General features: G+C 44.8%; 1 protein-coding gene across 3 annotated transcripts in view; it reads left to right on the forward strand.

Moving 5' to 3' along the window:
* Window positions 1-19,850, forward strand: part of STRADB (STE20 related adaptor beta) — a 189,205-nt gene that overhangs the window by 146,468 nt on the left and 22,887 nt on the right. For all 3 annotated transcript variants that reach the window (XM_069615476.1, XM_069615475.1, XM_069615477.1), the window contains exon 10: window positions 18,470-18,714. In XM_069615476.1, the coding sequence (XP_069471577.1) occupies window positions 18,470-18,714 (245 nt within the window). The remainder of the gene's footprint in view (window positions 1-18,469; window positions 18,715-19,850) is intronic.

Genomic DNA, 19,850 nt, shown 5'->3' on the forward strand with positions numbered 1-19,850 from the left:
TGATCGGCTGCAATGTAGAAAGCCCGGTAGGGCAAGGGCGGAGGCCGGAAGGCAGCAGAGCGTGATCGGCTGCAATGTGGAGAGCCCGGCAGGGCAAGGGCGGAGGCTGGAAGGCAGCAGAGCGTGATCAGCTGCAATGTAGAAAACCCGGTAGGGCAAGGGCGGAGGCTGAAAGGCAGCAGAGCGTGATCAGCTGCAATGTGGAGAGCCCGGCAGGGCAAGGGCGGAGGCTGGAAGGCAGCAGAGCGTGATCAGCTGCAATATAGAAAGCCCGGTAGGGCAAGGGCGGAGGCTGGAAGGCAGCAGAGCGTGATCGGCTGCAATGTGGAGAGCCCGGAGGAGCAGGGCTGTGAGGAAGAGAGCCTGGAAGGCTATGGCTGTAGGCAGCGAAGAGTAACAGGCTGCAAGGCAGGAAGCCCAGAGGAGCTGGACTGAGGCAGGGAGCCCAGAAGGCTAGGGCTGTAGGCAGCAGGGTGAAGCAAGCTGCAAGGCAGGGTCCAAGCAGGAGTGATGGTAAACAGCATACAAAGATCCGTAGAAAGACATGAAAGGTGGAGGAAGGTCTCTCAATGCAAGAGGCTGAGCCACTGCAGGCAGCAGCCTTTTATACTGCCTAGCCCAGCACAGAGGCAGGCTAATTGGTTGCACCTGGCTAAGCACACCTGCAGACAATCGGCCACCTCCCTCTCTGTTCCTGAGTTGGTGGAAGCAGAGACAATCCCTAGGGCTTCTGGGGGGTGTAGTTCCTTTGATGACCAATAGGAACAGCCAGGAATCGATGCTTATAGCCAAGTGCATTGTGGTATGCGTAGTTTGTTGGAAAAAATAATAAAGCACCAAAGTCTCGCAAATGGGAAATAAAGTCCCCAAAGTAAATATAGATTGATCCAAGAGTCTGTTGTAAATAAATGATAAACAAATAGTCCATATTGAGCGCAAATGGATGCGCCCATGGCGCAGGCATGACAACATGCAACTAATTCAACTAACCTTTTCGTGGTTTATTTGGCGTGTGTGGCCTTGATTTTAGAACAAATGCGGACAGGATTCACTGGTCCCAACTGTGATTTCTTTTCAAAGATTTTGAAACTGCAACAAACGAAAATGATTTTTATGAAAAGTTTGTTTTTTCTTTTGTGCTACATTCATTAGAAGGCAAAAGTTCAAAAATGACTGACAACAGAGCCACCTAAATGAGCCAAATCAAGTTCATGTTTAAAGCGGTACAGACTGCCTTTGAGTGTTTGTCATTTGTATTACATTCGTTAGAAAGCGGGAGTTCAAAACGAAAATGGAAGTGAAATAGCAGCGAAGCCTACTAAATGAGCCAAGTTAAGTTCGTACCTAAAGTGATACAAACTGCCTTCAAATCAATTATGTTGCACTATTGTTTTCAGCATTTTTTAATAAAATACTATGTTTTTTTGAAAAGGGAGGAACATACCTCTTGATCCAAGCGAAGATATTCTACGATATAGCTTCATTTGCGGACACACATGTCCCGTATGTGATGTTTTTCGTATTGTAAATTGAAGTTTACCTAATTTGTTAAAGGAAATACAGAGATGTAACAGTCCGTATATAGCTAACAGAATAGTGCTGTTTGCATATCACAAAAGCGCGATATGAGTGCTTACAATTGCTGCTTTTCAAGGAACTTACTTGATCACAAGCATTGTTGCTTCCACTCGAAACGAACGCGGGTAGTTACTGCCGGGTTCGCTTTCACTTACGTTAGGAAAAGGCTAGACTTGCTGTATTTATAAATTCATCTAATCGCGACCGCCATCTTGGAAGGAATAATGGCGGACGCGGCCAGATTACTAAAGGGCTGAAAAAAAGTATGCTGCACAAGAATGGGGCATCCTAATTGCAAACATTAAATAAAATTGTACTTTGGTAATATTCTATTTGATATTTCAAAGCAAATGTGAAAAAAAGTGGTCAATACATATTATGACATTTCCACCCAATAATGTGCACTGAGGGCATTAAAAAGCTGTGTTGTAAACATGCATATGTGGTGGCTCAGCATGCACTAATGAATGTTTTGCGTGTGCTTCATGAATGTCACTTGTGCAAAGGAGTTACTTATGTAAAAACAAACTCCATTCAATTCCGATGTTAAGGCCAGCCTGAACAGTGTTTAGATTGTAAATCCACTTATGTTCAAGCTGCCTCAGCTTTCGGTCGCGGTCTCCCCCACGAGGGTGTGATGGAACTGTTTGAATAATATACCACTCAATATCCTCACAGGTGTGTTTTGCTTTTACAAAATGAGCAACTAAAGGTTTCTCCGGAACTGAATTTTTAACACATGACCTGTGCTCGCAGATTCTCTGCTTTACAGGTCCTTTTGTCTTCCCGATGTAAATTAATTTGCACGGGCAGATGATAGCATAGATTGCCCATGCTGTGTTGCAATTGGTGAAGGCTTTTAAGTGCCATGTTAGACCCTTTAAGTTGACAGTTTTCACGTTTTTTGTCAAACGACACACCGAACAGTTACCACATTTAAAGTGACCGCTCACTGGTGGCAGATGCCACAGTGTAGCTTGTTGTTGTACTGACGTAGTTTTTGGCACTTGATATGTATGTACCAATTTGTCTCGTAAATTGGGCATACGCTTGAACGCAAATCAGGGTTTGTTTATAGAGAAGTCTTCAGTTTGAATTAAAGACCAGTTTTTTAGGATGCAGCGACGAAGGTCGTTGCTAATTGGGGAAAACGTGGAGACACATGTTATTTTGCCTTCTTGTACTCTATGGGGTTTCTCCAGACATTGGTCTCTGTTTGTGTTCCTTGCTCTTTTAAGTGATCGGCGGATCACGTGAGATGGATATCCTCGTTCTTTTAGTTTTTGTGACAGGTGACTACTATGCAGGTCAAAGTCTTCCTTAGTGGAGCAATTACGCCTGATGCGTAAGAATTGACCAAAGGGAAGATTTTCCCGCAGTGATTGCGGATGAAAACTTTTGTATGACAACAGTGTGTTTTTATCTGTTGGCTTTTTGTATAGAGTGGTTTTTAATAAGCCTTGAGATGTTTTATACATTTCTAAATCTAGAAAGGCTATTTTCTGATGATTGAAACTCATAGTGAAATTTATGCATGGGCTTTGTGCGTTTATCCACTCAAGAAAATCTGTCAAAGTTGTTTCACTTCCATGCCATAAAAGGAACACATCATCTATATACCGATGCCAAGCTTTGATGTTTAACTGGAAAGGGTTGTTTTCATGATACACAGAATTTAATTCTAAGTTGTCCATAAATAAGTTCGCTAAATCAGGAGCAAAGGTAGCACCCATGCTTGTTCCGTGTAGTTGTTGGTAAAAATGTATCTTCCACCATAAAGAAGTTATTGACCAGCGCTATTCGAATGCATTCGCAAATGAACTCAGACGGGACTGAAAGGTCTTCTCTGGTTTCGAGATACGAAAAAATGACTTGAATGCATTGTAATTGTGGGATACTGGTGTAGAGGGACTCTACATCTAGAGTGACCTGAATATCGTTAGTGTCCGTGGCAAGTTCATCAATGATCTTAATCATGTTCGTGGTGTCCTGAACATACGACCTCATTTTTAGTACAAAGGGTCTAAGAAATGAATCTGTGTAAATTGATAATTGTTCAAGTAATGAACCAATGGCGGCTACTATAGGGCGCCCTGGTGGTTGACTGGCATCTTTATGAATTTTAGGCAAACAATATAGAGCTGGAGTGGTGGGTTGACTTCTAGTGAGAAAAGCTTTTTCTTCCTCATCTATCCATCCCTCGTGTAGTGCATGAGACAGCAGGCTGCTGATTTCATCCCGTATGATGTTAGTGGGGTTGCCTGGCAGCTGTTTATAGAATTTTTTGTTTGTCAATTGTTTATGAACTTCATTATTATATTGTTGAGTGTCCCACAGTACCACACCTCCTCCTTTATCCGCCGGCTTAATGACGAATAGGTCATTATTTTCTAAATTAGCAAGAGCTAGCTTTTCTTCTTTTGATAAATTGTTGGTGCATCTGTTTTTAGTTTTAACTAGAGTTCTCATCTCTCGAAGGACTTTGTTCTCGAAACTGATGATTTCAGGCGAAATCATTGAGATTGGTGGGATAAAGGAGGACGGACACTTGAGGCCAGTGGCACTCGATCTCTTGTCCGATGTAGATTGTTTGTCACGGAAAAAGTATTTCAGTCTTACAATGCGAAAGAAGTTGCGCATCTCCGTTTTTGTTTTAAACAGATCAGCATTATTAGTAGGCACAAATGATAAGCCTTTACTAAGAAGGCTGGTTTCAATAGGTGTGAGCGTGGGTTTACTCAAATTGAAAATTGGAATTCCCAATTTTGGAATTACCAAGTTTGAGGTGGCGGTTGCCATTGGCGAGTACGCATTCCATGATTGCCTGGCTGGCGCATTCTCCCTCGCCTGCCCCGTCCTTGAAAAAACTGGCCTCGTGGAGGGCCGCCTCCCCTGTTGGGAGCATTATTCCCAGAATCTGAACCACTACTATTGCTAGAATTTGAGAAGGAAACACATTTTTTGTGTTGTCTAGGCCAAATCGGGCCCCTTGGGGGGCCCTGATTCGCGTTCATTGATTGGTAAAAACCTGGAACCAAATATGGGTAAGTAATCTCTTCCCTATAATTTTGTATATCTTTTTTCAATTTCCAATTTTTTTTGTCTAGGGTGAATGTTTTAAATTTCACCATTTCATCTTGTAATTTGTCAAGCAGTGTTTTAGTTTCTGGGATCACAGATTCATCTAGGATCTTTTTTTCTAGGATGGCTAGATCTTTTTTCTGTTGTTTTGCCTCCTCTTCTGCCGTCGAAATAACTAGAATGACCCAGTCCCTTGAGCATTTGTTGCCCACCCCACTAAACCCAACCATAAACTTCGGGTTATCTAAAAAGACCTGGGGGATGTTTTTTACCTGGAGCCCCTCTGGGATGACTCCCGCTTTTAGGTACTCGACCATAAGTTGGCCATGGGACTTAGTTCTAATGAGTTTCTTTTTCTTTTGTGTCAACAGGTCTAAGTCATTGGTGGTTGGGGGTGGAGCAGCAGCTGCATTCGGGGTGGGTGTATCTAGCATTGACGGAAGGTCAAAGAATTTTTTATATTCATCATCAGAAAATGATAGGATATTTACATTCTCCATTGTTAATTATTTTAAGCTCAACCAACCAAAGGGGTTGTCCAATATAGTGAAATAAAGCAGTTAAAGCTGCGGAGTCCTCTTTTTTAGGGGGCTGTGTGGCAAAGGACTAATATGAATCTATAATGCAACAAGAATACCACAAAAACAGCTACCCGCCTAAACTCGTGCCAGGTGTGTCTAGTTGCACAACGTGCTACCTTTCATGTCGAACAATTATTTGCGACAGAAAACATAGAGAAATACATATTTTAATTCATGGATACAAAACACTTAGAAAAATTAAAAACAGGAGAGACCACCAATCTCAATGATTTCGCCTGAAATCATCAGTTTCGAGAACAAAGTCCTTCGAGAGATGAGAACTCTAGTTAAAACTAAAAACAGATGCACCAACAATTTATCAAAAGAAGAAAAGCTAGCTCTTGCTAATTTAGAAAATAATGACCTATTCGTCATTAAGCCGGCGGATAAAGGAGGAGGTGTGGTACTGTGGGACACTCAACAATATAATAATGAAGTTCATAAACAATTGACAAACAAAAAATTCTATAAACAGCTGCCAGGCAACCCCACTAACATCATACGGGATGAAATCAGCAGCCTGCTGTCTCATGCACTACACGAGGGATGGATAGATGAGGAAGAAAAAGCTTTTCTCACTAGAAGTCAACCCACCACTCCAGCTCTATATTGTTTGCCTAAAATTCATAAAGATGCCAGTCAACCACCAGGGCGCCCCATAGTAGCCGCCATTGGTTCATTACTTGAACCATTATCAATTTACACAGATTCATTTCTTAGACCCTTTGTACTAAAAATGAGGTCGTATGTTCAGGACACCACGAACATGATTAAGATCATTGATGAACTTGCCACGGACACTAACGATATTCTGGTCACTCTAGATGTAGAGTCCCTCTACACCAGTATCCCACAATTACAATGCATTCAAGTCATTTTTTCGTATCTCGAAACCAGAGAAGACCTTTCAGTCCCGTCTGAGTTCATTTGCGAATGCATTCGAATAGCGCTGGTCAATAACTTCTTTATGGTGGAAGATAAATTTTACCAACAACTACACGGAACAAGCATGGGTGCTACCTTTGCTCCTGATTTAGCGAACTTATTTATGGACAACTTAGAATTAAATTCTGTGTATCATGAAAACAACCCTTTCCAGTTAAACATCAAAGCTTGGCATCGGTATATAGATGATGGGCCTCATTACACGGAAGGCGGTAATGGTTAACGGCCACCGTTAATGGTAACGATGACCGTTAACCATTACCGCCTTACTACGAGGTCCCTTAGCGGGTTGGTGCTTTAACGCCTGCTTTTTGCAGGCGTTAAAAACCAACCCGCTAAGGGACCTCGGAGCTAATTACGGCACCGCAAAATTGCGGTGCCGTAATTAGCGCCTTCCCCATTCCCATAGAGCCCTATGGGGCAGAAATGGGAATGGGGAAGTGCAATGGCGGAAGGGGGATTTACCGCCCCACCAACCTTGGAATGGGGCGGTAAATCCCCTTTCCGCCAAGGCGGTGCCGGTAATTTACCGGCATGGTCCAGGGTGCTAATAGCACCCTGGATCACCGCCTTCCGTGTAATGAGGCCCGATGTGTTCCTTTTATGGCATGGAAGTGAAACAACTTTGACAGATTTTCTTGAGTGGATTAACGCACAAAGCCCATGCATAAATTTCACTATGAGTTTCAATCATCAGAAAATAGCCTTTCTAGATTTAGAAATTTATAAAACATCTCAAGGCTTATTAAAAACCACTCTATACAAAAAGCCAACAGATAAAAACACACTGTTGTCATACAAAAGTTTTCATCCGCAATCACTGCGGGAAAATCTTCCCTTTGGTCAATTCTTACGCATCAGGCGTAATTGCTCCACTAAGGAAGACTTTGACCTGCATAGTAGTCACCTGTCGCAAAAACTAAAAGAACGAGGATATCCATCTCACGTGATCCGCCGATCACTTAAAAGAGCAAAGAACACAAACAGAGACCAATGTCTGGAGAAACGCCATAGAGTACAAGAAGGCAAAATAACATGTGTCTCCACGTTTTCCCCAATTAGCAACGACCTTCGTCGCTGCATCCTAAAAAACTGGTCTTTAATTCAAACTGAAGACTTCTCTATAAACAAAAACCGATTTGCGTTCAAGCGTATGCCCAATTTACGAGACAAATTGGTACATACATATCAAGTGCCAAAAACTACGTCAGTACAACAACAAGCTACACTGTGGCATCTGCCACCAGTGAGCGGTCACTTTAAATGTGGTAACTGTTCGGTGTGTCGTTTGACAAAAAACGTGAAAACTGTCAACTTAAAGGGTCTAAAATGGCACTTAAAAGCCTTCACCAATTGCAACACAGCATGGGCAATCTATGCTATCATCTGCCCGTGCAAATTAATTTACATCGGGAAGACAAAAAGACCTGTAAAGCAGAGAATCTGCGAGCACAGGTCATGTGTTAAAAATTCAGTTCCGGAGAAACCTTTAGTTGCTCATTTTGTAAAAGCAAAACACACCTGTGAGGATATTGAGTGGTATATTATTCAAACAGTTCCATCACACCCTCGTGGGGGAGACCGCGACCGAAAACTGAGGCAGCTTGAACAGAAGTGGATTTACAATCTAAACACTGTTCAGGCTGGCCTTAACATCGGAATTGAATGGAGTTTGTTTTTACATAAGTAACTCCTTTGCACAAGTGACATTCATGAAGCACACGCAAAACATTCATTAGTGCATGCTGAGCCATCACATATGCATGTTTACAACACAGCTTTTTAATGCCCTCAGTGCACATTATTGGGTGGAAATGTCACAATATGTATTGACCACTTTTTTTCACATTTCCTTTGAAATATCAAATAGAATATTACCAAAGTACAATTTTATTTAATGTTTGCAATTAGGATGCCCATTCTTGTGCAGCATACCTTTTTTCAGCCCTTTAGTAATCTGGCCACGTCCGCCATTGTTCCTTCCAAGATGGCGGTCGTGATTAGATGAATTTATAAATACAGCAAGTCTAGCCTTTTCCTAACGTAAGTGAAAGCGAACCCGGCAGTAACTACCCGCGTTCGTTTCGAGTGGAAGCAACAATGCTTGTGATCAAGTAAGTTCCTTGAAAAGCAGCAATTGTAAGCACTCATATCGCGCTTTTGTGATATGCAAACAGCACTATTCTGTTAGCTATATATGGACTGTTACATCTCCGTATTTCCTTTAACAAATTAGGTAAACTTCAATTTACAATACGAAAAACATCACATACGGGACATGTGTGTCCGCAAATGAAGCTATATCGTAGAATATCTTCGCTTGGTTCAAGAGGTATGTTCCTCCCTTTTCAAAAAAACATGTAGTATTTTATTAAAAAATGCTCAAAACAATAGTGCAACATAATTGATTTGAAGGCAGTTTGTATCACTTTAGGTACGAACTTAACTTGGCTCATTTAGTAGGCTTCGCTGCTATTTCACTTCCATTTTCGTTTTGAACTCCCGCTTTCTAACGAATGTAATACAAATGACAAACACTCAAAGGCAGTCTGTACCGCTTTAAACATGAACTTGATTTGGCTCATTTAGGTGGCTCTGTTGTCAGTCATTTTTGAACTTTTGCCTTCTAATGAATGTAGCGCAAAAGAAAAAACAAACTTTTCATAAAAATCATTTTCGTTTGTTGCAGTTTCAAAATCTTTGAAAAGAAATCACAGTTGGGACCAGTGAATTCTGTCCGCATTTGTTCTAAAATCAAGGCCACACACGCCAAATAAACCACGAAAAGGTTAGTTGAATTAGTTGCAAGTGCACACACATAGAGACACTACACTTTGTTTTTATCTTGTTACCAACACGGTTTTTTCGTTTGGTTTTTAGGAAATTTACCAATGAACTATTTTTGAAATCCCAATTTTGGGAGATCTATATAAATCAAGTCCTGAAGACGGGTCCGACGCATGCCTGATAGCATCAAATAACTAGCTACTGAGCCTGTTTAACCATCTTTTGCCAGGACCCAGAAACACACTCTTTGTTGTCGACAAAGTCAAGGACAGAAAAATTAACAAAGTCAAGGATAGTGAATTGCATCAAGGTTTCATTTAATAACAGGATGTCACCTTATTTGTTTACTAACCTCACTACATCACCAGTATCTGACGAATGTGTTCAGTTAAAACCAACTGGTCAAGACAATTGTCTTTCAGTATAGGTTCTCTTATGGAATGTTATGTGCATTTTTGTCTCTCCTGTTTTTAATTTTTCTAAGTGTTTTGTATCCATGAATTAAAATATGTATTTCTCTATGTTTTCTGTCGCAAATAATTGTTCGACATGAAAGGTAGCACGTTGTGCAACTAGACACACCTTGCACGTGTGTAGGCGGGTAGCTGTTTTTGTGGTATTCTTGTTGCAGTTTAGAAAAACTGCAAACATCAAAGGCAGCAGCAAAATCCCTAGGCGCTGCAATCCGTCAGACACCTTTTCGTCCCACAGGAACCTCTGCGAGGGGCAAGTCCTTTCGCTTCTACTCCGCATTCGGAAGAGGTAGAGGACGACCGGCTCAAGATATTCTACAGATGGTTACCAAGTTCCAAAATGCCCAACGTCTCCCAGCCTTCGACTTTTTGAGGTTGCTAGGCCTCATGGCATCCTGCATTTTCCTAGTGCCAGAGGCTCGCCTGAGAATGAGATCCCTCCAGTGGTCACTGAGGACTTAGTGGTCACAATTCACAGGAAGAATGACAGATCTTCTTCAGGTTCCCGACAGGGTGGCTCGAGACCTTCAGTGGTGGGCCTGTCAGGAGAACATTCTGAAAGGAGAACAGTTTTGGCAACCCTGGCCGGAGATAACAGTAGTCATGGATGCCTCACTCACGGGGTGGGGAGCCCACGCCAACGACTTGACCATCAGCGGTCGTTGGTCTCCATCGGAGTCCAGACTACATATCAACCTGTTAGAGCTGAGGGCCATCAGACTTGCGCTGAAGGCGTTCCTGCCAGCTGTACAAGGGAAGAATGTCCTGATAATGACGGACAACACAGTGGCCATGCATTACCTCAACAAAAGAGGAGGCGTAGGATCACTACCCCTGTGCAGTGAGGCGATGCAGCTCTGGTTTTTGGGCAATCCAAGAAGGGATCTCTCTATCGGCAGTTCACCTAGCCGGAGAGAAGAACTTGACAGCGGACACTCTGAGCAGGCAGAGCACAGTCTCCCACGAGTGGGAACTAGCTCAGGAAGTCCTTCAAGAGATCTTCGCCCTTTGGGGAACCCCTCAGGTGGATCTGTTCGCCACCAGTGTCAACAGGAAGTGCGATCTGTTCTGTTCGATCTGTTCTGTTCAAGGGAATTTCCCCCGAGAGGAGCTCTGGGAGACGCGTTCATAGTGGACTGGGAGTTTCCGCTTCTGTACGCCTTCCCACCGGTCCCTGTCATTCCTCAAATGATCAGGAGGTTGAGAAGATTATGGAAAACCATGATCCTAATTGCCCCGGATTGGGCCAGGAGAACGTGGTACCCGGACCTTCTAGACTTGTCCATCTGCCCTCCAATTCGACTTCCACTCAGAGAGAATCTACTCTCACAGAAAGGAGGTCAGGTTCTCCATCCAGACATCAAAACCCTCAACCTTCACGCTTGGCTTCTGAAAGGCTGAGGTACAAGGATTGGGACCTCCCTAATGATGTTATGGAGGTGTTGCTTTCGGCAAGGAGGCCAGCAACAAAGTCTTTATACCGCTGCCGTTGGAACAGATTTTGCAGCTGGTGTAGAGAAAAGAATATCGACCCCTTTTCATGTGGTACACCAATGGTTTTGTCCTTCCTACTCTATTTGGCGAATTCAGGCCTTCAAGTTGGCACCATTAAGGGCTATCTCGCAGCGCTATCCATCTTTAAGCGCACTGCGGAAGAACCATCCTATTTCAAGTTACCCTTGGTAATACAGTTTCTAAAGGGGTTAACTAACGTTTATCCCCCAAGACCATTCCAGGTCCCCCTATGGGATTTAAACTTAGTCCTAACTTTCCTGATGGGCACACCTTTAGAACCACTCCATTCTTGTTCGTTAAGATTTCTTACCCTTAAAACTGTTTTATTAATAGCACTTACATCTGCTAGAAGGGTGAGCGAGTTACAAGCTCTTTCTTGTAAACCCCCTCATACAATCTTTCACAAAGACAAAGTTGTCCTGCTAGTGAAGCCTAATTTCCTCCCAAAGGTGGTTTCTGAATTCCATATCACTCAGAAGATTACCCTGCCATCTTTCTATCCTCCTCCTCATCCGGGAAAAGAGGAAGAGAGGTTACACAGGCTGGACCCTAGAAGGGCTTTAAGTTTGTACATCAGTAGACTGGCTAGGATAAGACAGGCAGACCAGCTGTTTGTAGGCTACGCAGGTCACAAGCTGGGGCTGCCGATAACTAAGCAGACCATTTCCAGATGGATCATTCTAGCCATTTTGGAATGTTATAAACTGGCAGGAAAAGAGCCCCCTCAAAATCTTAGGGCTCATTCGACCAGAGGTATTGCAGCTTCATCGGCCCTCAAAAGAGGAGTGCCGGTTAAAGACATATGTGCGGCTGCCACATGGTCGTCCGTCCATACCTTTACACGATTTTACAACTTGGATTCCTCCTCCAGTCAAGAGACTAGGTTTGGAAGGGCAGTATTGCACTCTATTCATCAATAAAAGGAAGCATGAAGTCAGTACTCCCACCTCCAATAACAGAATATTGCTATGGGAGCCTATCTAAGATAAGGAATACGTCGGAGGACACAATCCCTTCGAAGAACAAGTTACTTCTTACCTTGTAACGTTCTTTCGATGGGATGTTCCTCCGACGCATTCCTTACCGACCCTCCCATCCATCCCCGCAGTACTACTTCCCTTGTTGTTGCAGCTTACGCTCCTTCAGGGTGATTAGTCTAGTCCAGACAGAAAAACTGTGGGCTACAAAACAGAACTGAGCAACAGACTCTGCACGCGGCCTTTATAGGCAGGATGACGACGTCAATACGGCGGCTGTCGAGGGACATCGACTCGGAGGACGTCGACGCGCAGCGCCCTCTAGAGAAAAATTTTCCGAGGCCAGCAAAGCTGGAAGGGAGATATCTAAGATAAGGAATACGTCGGAGGAACATCCCATCGAAAGAACGTTACAAGGTAAGAAGTAACTTGTTCTTTCAGTGCACTGCACTGAACGTTCGTTCCCCTAAAGAGCAGGTGCAAGTGTTTTGGAGTTTGTATTGTGTGTGGGAGGGGGTGTGGCGATGGGGTTTGTGGTCAGCAGTGCAGGCCAGTAGGGAACATAGTTCCACTACTTCTTTTCATACACTTCGACCACTGTTGGTCCCTGATGTGTGCGTTGAGCCCAAATTGGCCGGATGCTCCTCAGACGGACTGGAGAGGAAATGCACTACAGTCTGGAGCTGCGTGTGTTAGTTGATGTTATGTTGCAGGAGTCTAGAGTAAGTGTGTCGCGTTTTCAGCCCCTACTGCTTCAAAGGCCTCATCTTGGCCAAGGGAAGACCACCAAGGAAAGATGGGACACTGACATTGGCTCATAATGTTGTCATATCATACAGATGTAATGTAAGCGGTCTTGTAGAGCACCCTTCTGCCACTATTGACGGCCAATGCTGCACGTGGGTTTCATTAATGAGACATGCAGATGCGAAACCTGTGGTGGTGATGGGTACTGGTCAGAAGTACCCAGATCCTGGGTGCCAATGTGCTTTTTATGGGTTTGGTGGAGAATCTTGGGCAGTGGATTATCCATAGGTTAGAGTCCAAGGTCTGATAGACTACAGCGCTTTGGGTCTGGTTAGCTGCTGGTGTGGGAGAGTGCAATTGGGCTAAATAAAGTTCTTTGGGCTTACTTTCTTCCTGCTGTTGACCTACATTAAAAAATGAAATGTTGGTAAAGCACTAGTCTGATTCTTGCAATCGCTTTACCCGATTTATTAAAAGCACTTCTCACACTCTCGGATATGCTAATGTCTGTGATGCACGTTGGCTGTCGAGCTTTAAATAGGGGGCGCCAAAACCACAGAGGCAACCAAGAAACGCGCTGGGGGAAAGGTTGAACTGTTTTATACGTTTTCTCTCCTGTATGTACATTATTTCCTTCCCTCTAACCTTTAAGAAAAAATTACCTTAGCACATTACTGACATGTGACCAGTGCGACTACAACGTGTGCACATATTGATAGGTGTATCCATGGGTGCAAAGTAAAATGCTAGTTTAAAATGTGCATACAAATGTTAGGGTCTGAAAATATGGTTGTTAAGAATGCAAGTCTTGTGTGTGTAGACCAGCCCATGCATACAGGTGTGATGTTGTGCATACAGGCGGTGTGAGGCAGGCAGATCATAACACAACGTTGTCTAAGCGGATACAGATTCACACACACCGGTATAGCAGTGTCTGGGATGACCCAGCACATATAATACGGTAGCAGTGCACGGTCTGCTGGCATTCTACCATAGTGCCATGTTATGTCATGTGTGATCTATCGCACCCATTAATGTGGTGAATGCTACTCTCAGACTAATGGCCTACCAGAAACCCAGAGTTGTCAAGCAAAGGGTGGCAAGCGAAAGCTGTGCTGGCCACTCCAACATTCCGATGTAGGTCGATTGATCTTTCTTTTATCAAATCTTTGTTTGTTGATGGTAATGTGAGGTTATACAATATTGTTGGGGGGATATATAGGGGCAGTTGGGTGATTTGGGCTCCCGTCCCCCCACTTTCTATGAAAGAATTGCGAAAAGAAATTCGTTAAAAAAAAAAAAAAAAAACTATCAATAGACATATACAACCCAATATTCCTAACCTGATGCAGGCTCTTTTACCTGCATTGAGTTGTCATGTTTATAGGTGTTTGCAAGATGGCAGAGGCTGCTCTATCATCCAAGTATATCAAGATACCTAATCAGAACCTATTCTGTGCAATGTACTGTAATTATTCCACAAGGTTAGGCATCATTGAGACCCATCACTCACTCTGCACTACTAAACACTGATCACACCCCCACGCATACTATTACCGGGCCACCTCTGCTGCTGTAAAATGCATGTTTATGGAATGGACAGTTTTGCTTGACGGCTGTAGCGTTTGTGACCTAACGGTGATTATGCAGTAACATGTAGAATGCATTGCCCTTAGTTATTCAATGCTGGGCGACGTGCCACTGGAAACACAGACCTGTGCAGCAAAGTACAACAGACATCACCACAAGGCCATAGTAAGGACAATTAAGCACGCTACAAATGCCAAGCAACACAGCTTTCAAATATTACTTCGTCAGCTGATCATATTCAGCAGACGTTTTGCAGCTTGTTTTGTGGGTGACCTTGTGGACACACGGACCACCGGATCAGGGCCGTGGGGACGCAGCATGCCAGAATGTTGTGGTGGGCACACAGCGGGACACTTGCCGGGAACACCTGGGCTTGGCATACAGATCCATGATCACATGGATCAGACAGACATAGGACAAACATAGGACAGACATAGGACCGTGGGCACATGGCGTTACAGACAAATAAATGAGCCGGACACAGATGCTTCATACATGGAGTCTGCCTTTGCACTGCCGCACGTACCGGTAAGTGCCCCTTTTATTAGGAGCACGCCAGGCCTGGTCATGGCTCGCAGCCTTAGAGGGGAGATCAACACACCCCTCCTTTTTCATAAAGACCAATAGAAAATGACAAACATCAACCACATTTATGTAATATGTTGACCAACATTACAGCAGTGGGAGCATTCAAGTCCTTGCACCCATCTCGCTAAATACCTGGGACCCTAGAAATTAAACTAGTGGTCCTCTATTCCTGGGTCAAACAGGTCTCTCAGTTCACCTAGTGGAGTCTTGACTGAGGCTCCAAGCAGAACTCCAACCCCAGAATGTTCGACCTGACCATCATCCCGGCCCTGATGGCTTGTAACCCAAGAGGGGCTCTCCATGAAGGCAGCAGGTCCCCTTGAGGCGGTCACCACATAGTTTTCTGCATTGATGGCCTGGGGCGGGCCTGTTTCGAGGGTTAGAGTCTCCTCTCGACTGGACTTCTCCATACCTCTTTTCCCCCCGCTAGTGATGTTCATTAGTGGTCTGGACAGGGTGACCAGTTCTCCGCTGGATGTCTCACCATTGATGGTTGACCCTAGAGAGCTGCAGTTGTCAGACACATGCCCTGATGGTTTCCCATCTTCACTCTCAAAGTCTGTGTGATGTTCTCTGAGGCATCCGTTTATCTCAGGACTAGAGTGCTTTTGTTGTCTAAGCCTGTGTTTTGCTTAGGCTGGTATTTGAACTCCTGCTCATCCTCTGGTGGTGTGTCCCTGGCAGAGGTTCTCATGTCTGAAAGCTCGTGTGATCACCCCACCGCCAGGATTCTAGCCAGCATTATCCCTGGCTGCGTGAGGACCTGTCTCCTCGTTTTGACAGAGCTGCACGCAAAGATTATCTGTTGCCTTATTTCTTCCTCCTCATTTCCCAATGCACAGGACAATACAATGCGTTTCAATCTCCAGTGAAAGGCATCCAGACTCTCGCCCTGACCCCAGCCGGATGTGTTCGAATTCGAGATTGCATTAAGAGTGAAATAGTCATTGAGCACCTCGACGGTAGCAGTGTAGGTTTGTCTCTGGGCTGAAGTGTCTTAATCAGCTTGGCCTGCAGAGTACAGCATGGTGGGTCATTTAGCACATTCATTGATCTCGGCACCCTCAAAGTGCATTTCGAGTCTTTCAACCCATGAGCTCCATTGGGGGCCAAGGCTGGATGGGGCGCCAGATAAGTTGAACTCAACTAGCAGAGCTAGTGAATTCTGTTGGCGAGGCACTCTGCCAGCCATCGGTGCTCCAGCCTCATCATCAGCCATGGGGACGGTGTGATGTGCTCTGGTGAGACCCTTTGCCATGGGCGTATCCCATGGGGAGAATGCGGCCTGTGGTGGCGCAGTTCTGGTGTGCAGCAATGTTCCTGCCGGCTCTTGCTTGGCTTGCCTGGCGTGCCACACAATCCACTCTCACCGTCAGGGGCCTTGTGAAGAAACCAGCTAATCCGGGAGCCTGGATTGGTACAGTCTCTCTTTCAGGGGTTACCACTGTCAATAATCGGGGCGCATGAGCACTCCACAGGAAGCCGCAACCCTCCGCCCTTGCACACCAGCTATGTGCTGATGCTGGTGGATCTTCAGCCAGCCCTCACTGGATATCCTATCCAGATATTTCCCCTCATTTCCCTTGTAGGCCCATGTGTCTGCAATGGGGTTCTGTCTTTCTTTTCCTCTATGTGCACTTCAATGGTGGGCATATGTCACTCACAGTCTGTGCAGATGTCCTCCTTTCCAGTGGATGCAGACATGCACTCACGTTCACTTTTCCATCTACTGAGCGCAAACGTGCACCATTTCCTCCTCCTTTTTTTCTAGTTCCTAGCACAGAGCACACAGGAAATACATTCACTTATGTTTTCATTTTCTGCTCCGATCACGGAGCACACCAGAAGCACCTTTATTTGATGTAGCTTGGTACACGGAGTATACGGAGCGCACCAGAAGCACCTTTATTTGATGTAGCTTGGTACACGGAGTATACGGAGCGCACCAGAAGCACCTTTATTTGATGTAGCTTGGTACACGGAGTATACGGAGCGCACCAGAAGCACCTTTATTTGATGTAGCTTGGTACACGGAGTATACGGAGCGCACCAGAAGCACCTTTATTTGATGTAGCTTGGTACACGGAGTATACGGAGCACACAGAAACCCTTTTTTCACGCTCCTATAATGGAGCATAGACCATTCTCAAATTTTCAGTAGGTGTAGAAGTGCACAACCACCACCAGCCACTATGACCTTTTCCTCTTATATTTCCCACACAGCTCCAATCACAGAGCACACAGGGAACACCCTTTTTTTTCCCTTCAAACTCTGATCACAGAGAACACATACTTCATTTCCGCTCTGATAATGGAGAGCAGCAAAAACCGTTTTTTTTTTTCCAAGCTCCGCTCACGGAGCACATACGCTTCACTGCCTTCTCTGCCTGGGATCACTCGGGGAAGAGCGCTCTCTCTCCTTTTCTCTTCAGCGCCGATCACAGAGCAAAATGAATTCCACTGTACCTTGCGGCCCGGGAACATCCCTGGGGGAGCACTCACCGTCACGAGGACTGTCACAGCCTGGAGCCGTAGCAGCAGAAAACTGCGGTGCAAAGGAACGCCGAGTCAAGTGTGAGGCCGGCAGCTGCAGGGCACCGCAGACTCACCGGGTGACCGTTCAGAGCACCTCAGCTGCTCGTTAGCCTTCGTTACCATTGTTGCGGGTGACCTTGTGGACACAGAGCTTGCCCAGGATGTTGCTGTGGGACCACAGTGGGACAGTTGCTCTGATCACCCGGGCTTGGCATATGGATCTATGATCACACAGATCGGACAGACATAAAGCCATGGGCACACATCATTACACACAAATAAATGAGTCGGACACTGCACATGCCGGGTAGGGGCTCCATTTATTAGGAGCACGCCATGGCATGGCTCGCTGCCTTAAATGGGACATCACCGCAGCTCCTACTTCTGCTGCCATTCATCTGCTGTAAAAGTTGTTCGGTGGGTGACGTTAAACATCAGGCCTTTATGTTTTGTGTAAATTGTTTGGCTGTGATATTTAGTGTCAATGCTACATTGGCACACATACCAATATATTGTTGATAAACATATTATAAAAACATGTGTGGTGATCAAATATGATGGTTTCTGCAGTATTAATACTCGCTTGACATTAAGAAAGTAGTAGAACCCTAACTCACTCAACCACAAAGAAGATGTCTGTTTCGTAGCTGTAACAGTGTTTTCTGGGAAGATCTTTCACAGTGGGGTCAGGAGGGGGGGTGGTTGGTTTTTTAGTGGTTTTGCAGAGTGTTGAGTGCTTTACCATTTTTAAATTCTCATCTCAGAAGTAGCCAGTGGCCATCATCATGTAGGGACTTCTTTTGGGGCTAGGCCACTCTAACTGCATTTTCTAGATTTGTCGAGACCTGACCTTAAGCTTAGCTTAGGCCATAAGACAGTTGTGAATTTTTCTACAAAGGTTTTTTTTTCTGCTGACTTGACAGGTCTGACATTGTTGCAAACAAATTTCATAGATTGTCATTATTTTCCCCATGAAACGTGTCTAAATAGTTAAGGATCCCAATTTGACAGGGACTAAGAGAATCCAACCCTTTTCTCGCTGCACTCGCTTACTCAGTGGTGTGTCTTTCAGATGCTACTGCAGAAGCTGAGGGGCCCCGCCTGCTGCCTATTGGATACACATTACTTCCCCTGTGGGGAATCGAGGATGAAGATTTCCCGCTCTGGGGTGGATTCTGGTATCGGTGAGAGTGTGCTGACCTCTGCTATGACCGGGACAATGACCAGTGACGGACTGCAAACTCCAGCCTCAAGAATGTTCTCCTCGTCTTTTCGCAACTTTGTGGAGCTTTGTTTGCAGCAGGAACCTGAACACAGGTAAGAATGTAAATCGTGTAGACTGCACGCTACTATGACACCTTGCTGTGACATAGGGCAGGTGGGTCCCTCTTGGTGTACAGCAGAATAGATGGATTTTGAGTGTTTTAGTGAAGGGGCTGGATCAGGTTGGGAGGGCCATTCCAGAGTCTGGGCGAAAAAGATGGGAAATAAGGAAGAATTGCATTGCTGGGCTGGGTGGATCTGGATTCCGAGGGCATGTGGAGAGCATAGGTGGGACTCATGTCACATCACCGACTCCTGACACCATAGCAATATCAGACAGAGGACTTGGAAAGTAATTCTGCTCCACCCTGGTGGCCAGATGGCATTTTTCAGAAGAGTGACGTAACATGTATTGATTCTAGAAGTAAGTCCCAGTGCATTTTGCATAATTCTAGATGATCTGTGTGGTGCGCGGAATAAATCAATTTGGCCAAGTAAAATGTATTTGCATAGTCAAATAGATGGGTGCTATACAATGGATATGTTGCGTTTTCTAGTTCTGGAAGTTCTTCATTACCAGCGCTTCTTTTGGTATTCATGCCTAGGTCCTTCAGTTCTGCAAATGTGAATAGGTAGTGGAGGGTTTAAGGTAGTTGGGTTAGGTGGCTGCTGGCTTTGTGAAGGTGCAAGCCCGAAGAAAGGTTTATTGTTTTCGAACCATTCTTCTTAAATCTGCATCTTCCTCTGCCTTCTCTTGTTGCAGCAAAGTCTACCCAAGGTCCATCAACTCAAGGTTCATTAAATGGTGGCTTATGAAAGTTCTCCTTGTTCAAGTTGTATAGCAGGTGACTAGCACTGATCGTTCGGGTCACAAGAGGGGATTGACATAACGTCTGATAGAAAGGTCTCCAATTTGGGTCACTGTTTTTATGTTGGTGAAGTAGGGTCTCAGTGAGTAGAATATGTAGTGGAGCCAGACACCCATGGGGGTTCCTGCAGTTCACTTCAGTTCACATCTAGAAGGCAGGCAACATATCGTCAACCTTATCCGGAGCTTCCTGCTAAAGCCTGTATTTCATCACTCCACAAAATCTCCTCCATTCAGTCCATTCTGTTTGTATGAAATGATGGATTTTGCTTTGATCCCGCCTTCCAACAAAACCCTCACAGGCCCCAACAGAGCACTCTGA

This window comes from Ambystoma mexicanum, chromosome 9 (assembly GCF_040938575.1).
Source record: "Ambystoma mexicanum isolate Mex_15411 chromosome 9, UKY_AmexF1_1, whole genome shotgun sequence".
NCBI lineage: Eukaryota > Metazoa > Chordata > Amphibia > Caudata > Ambystomatidae > Ambystoma > Ambystoma mexicanum.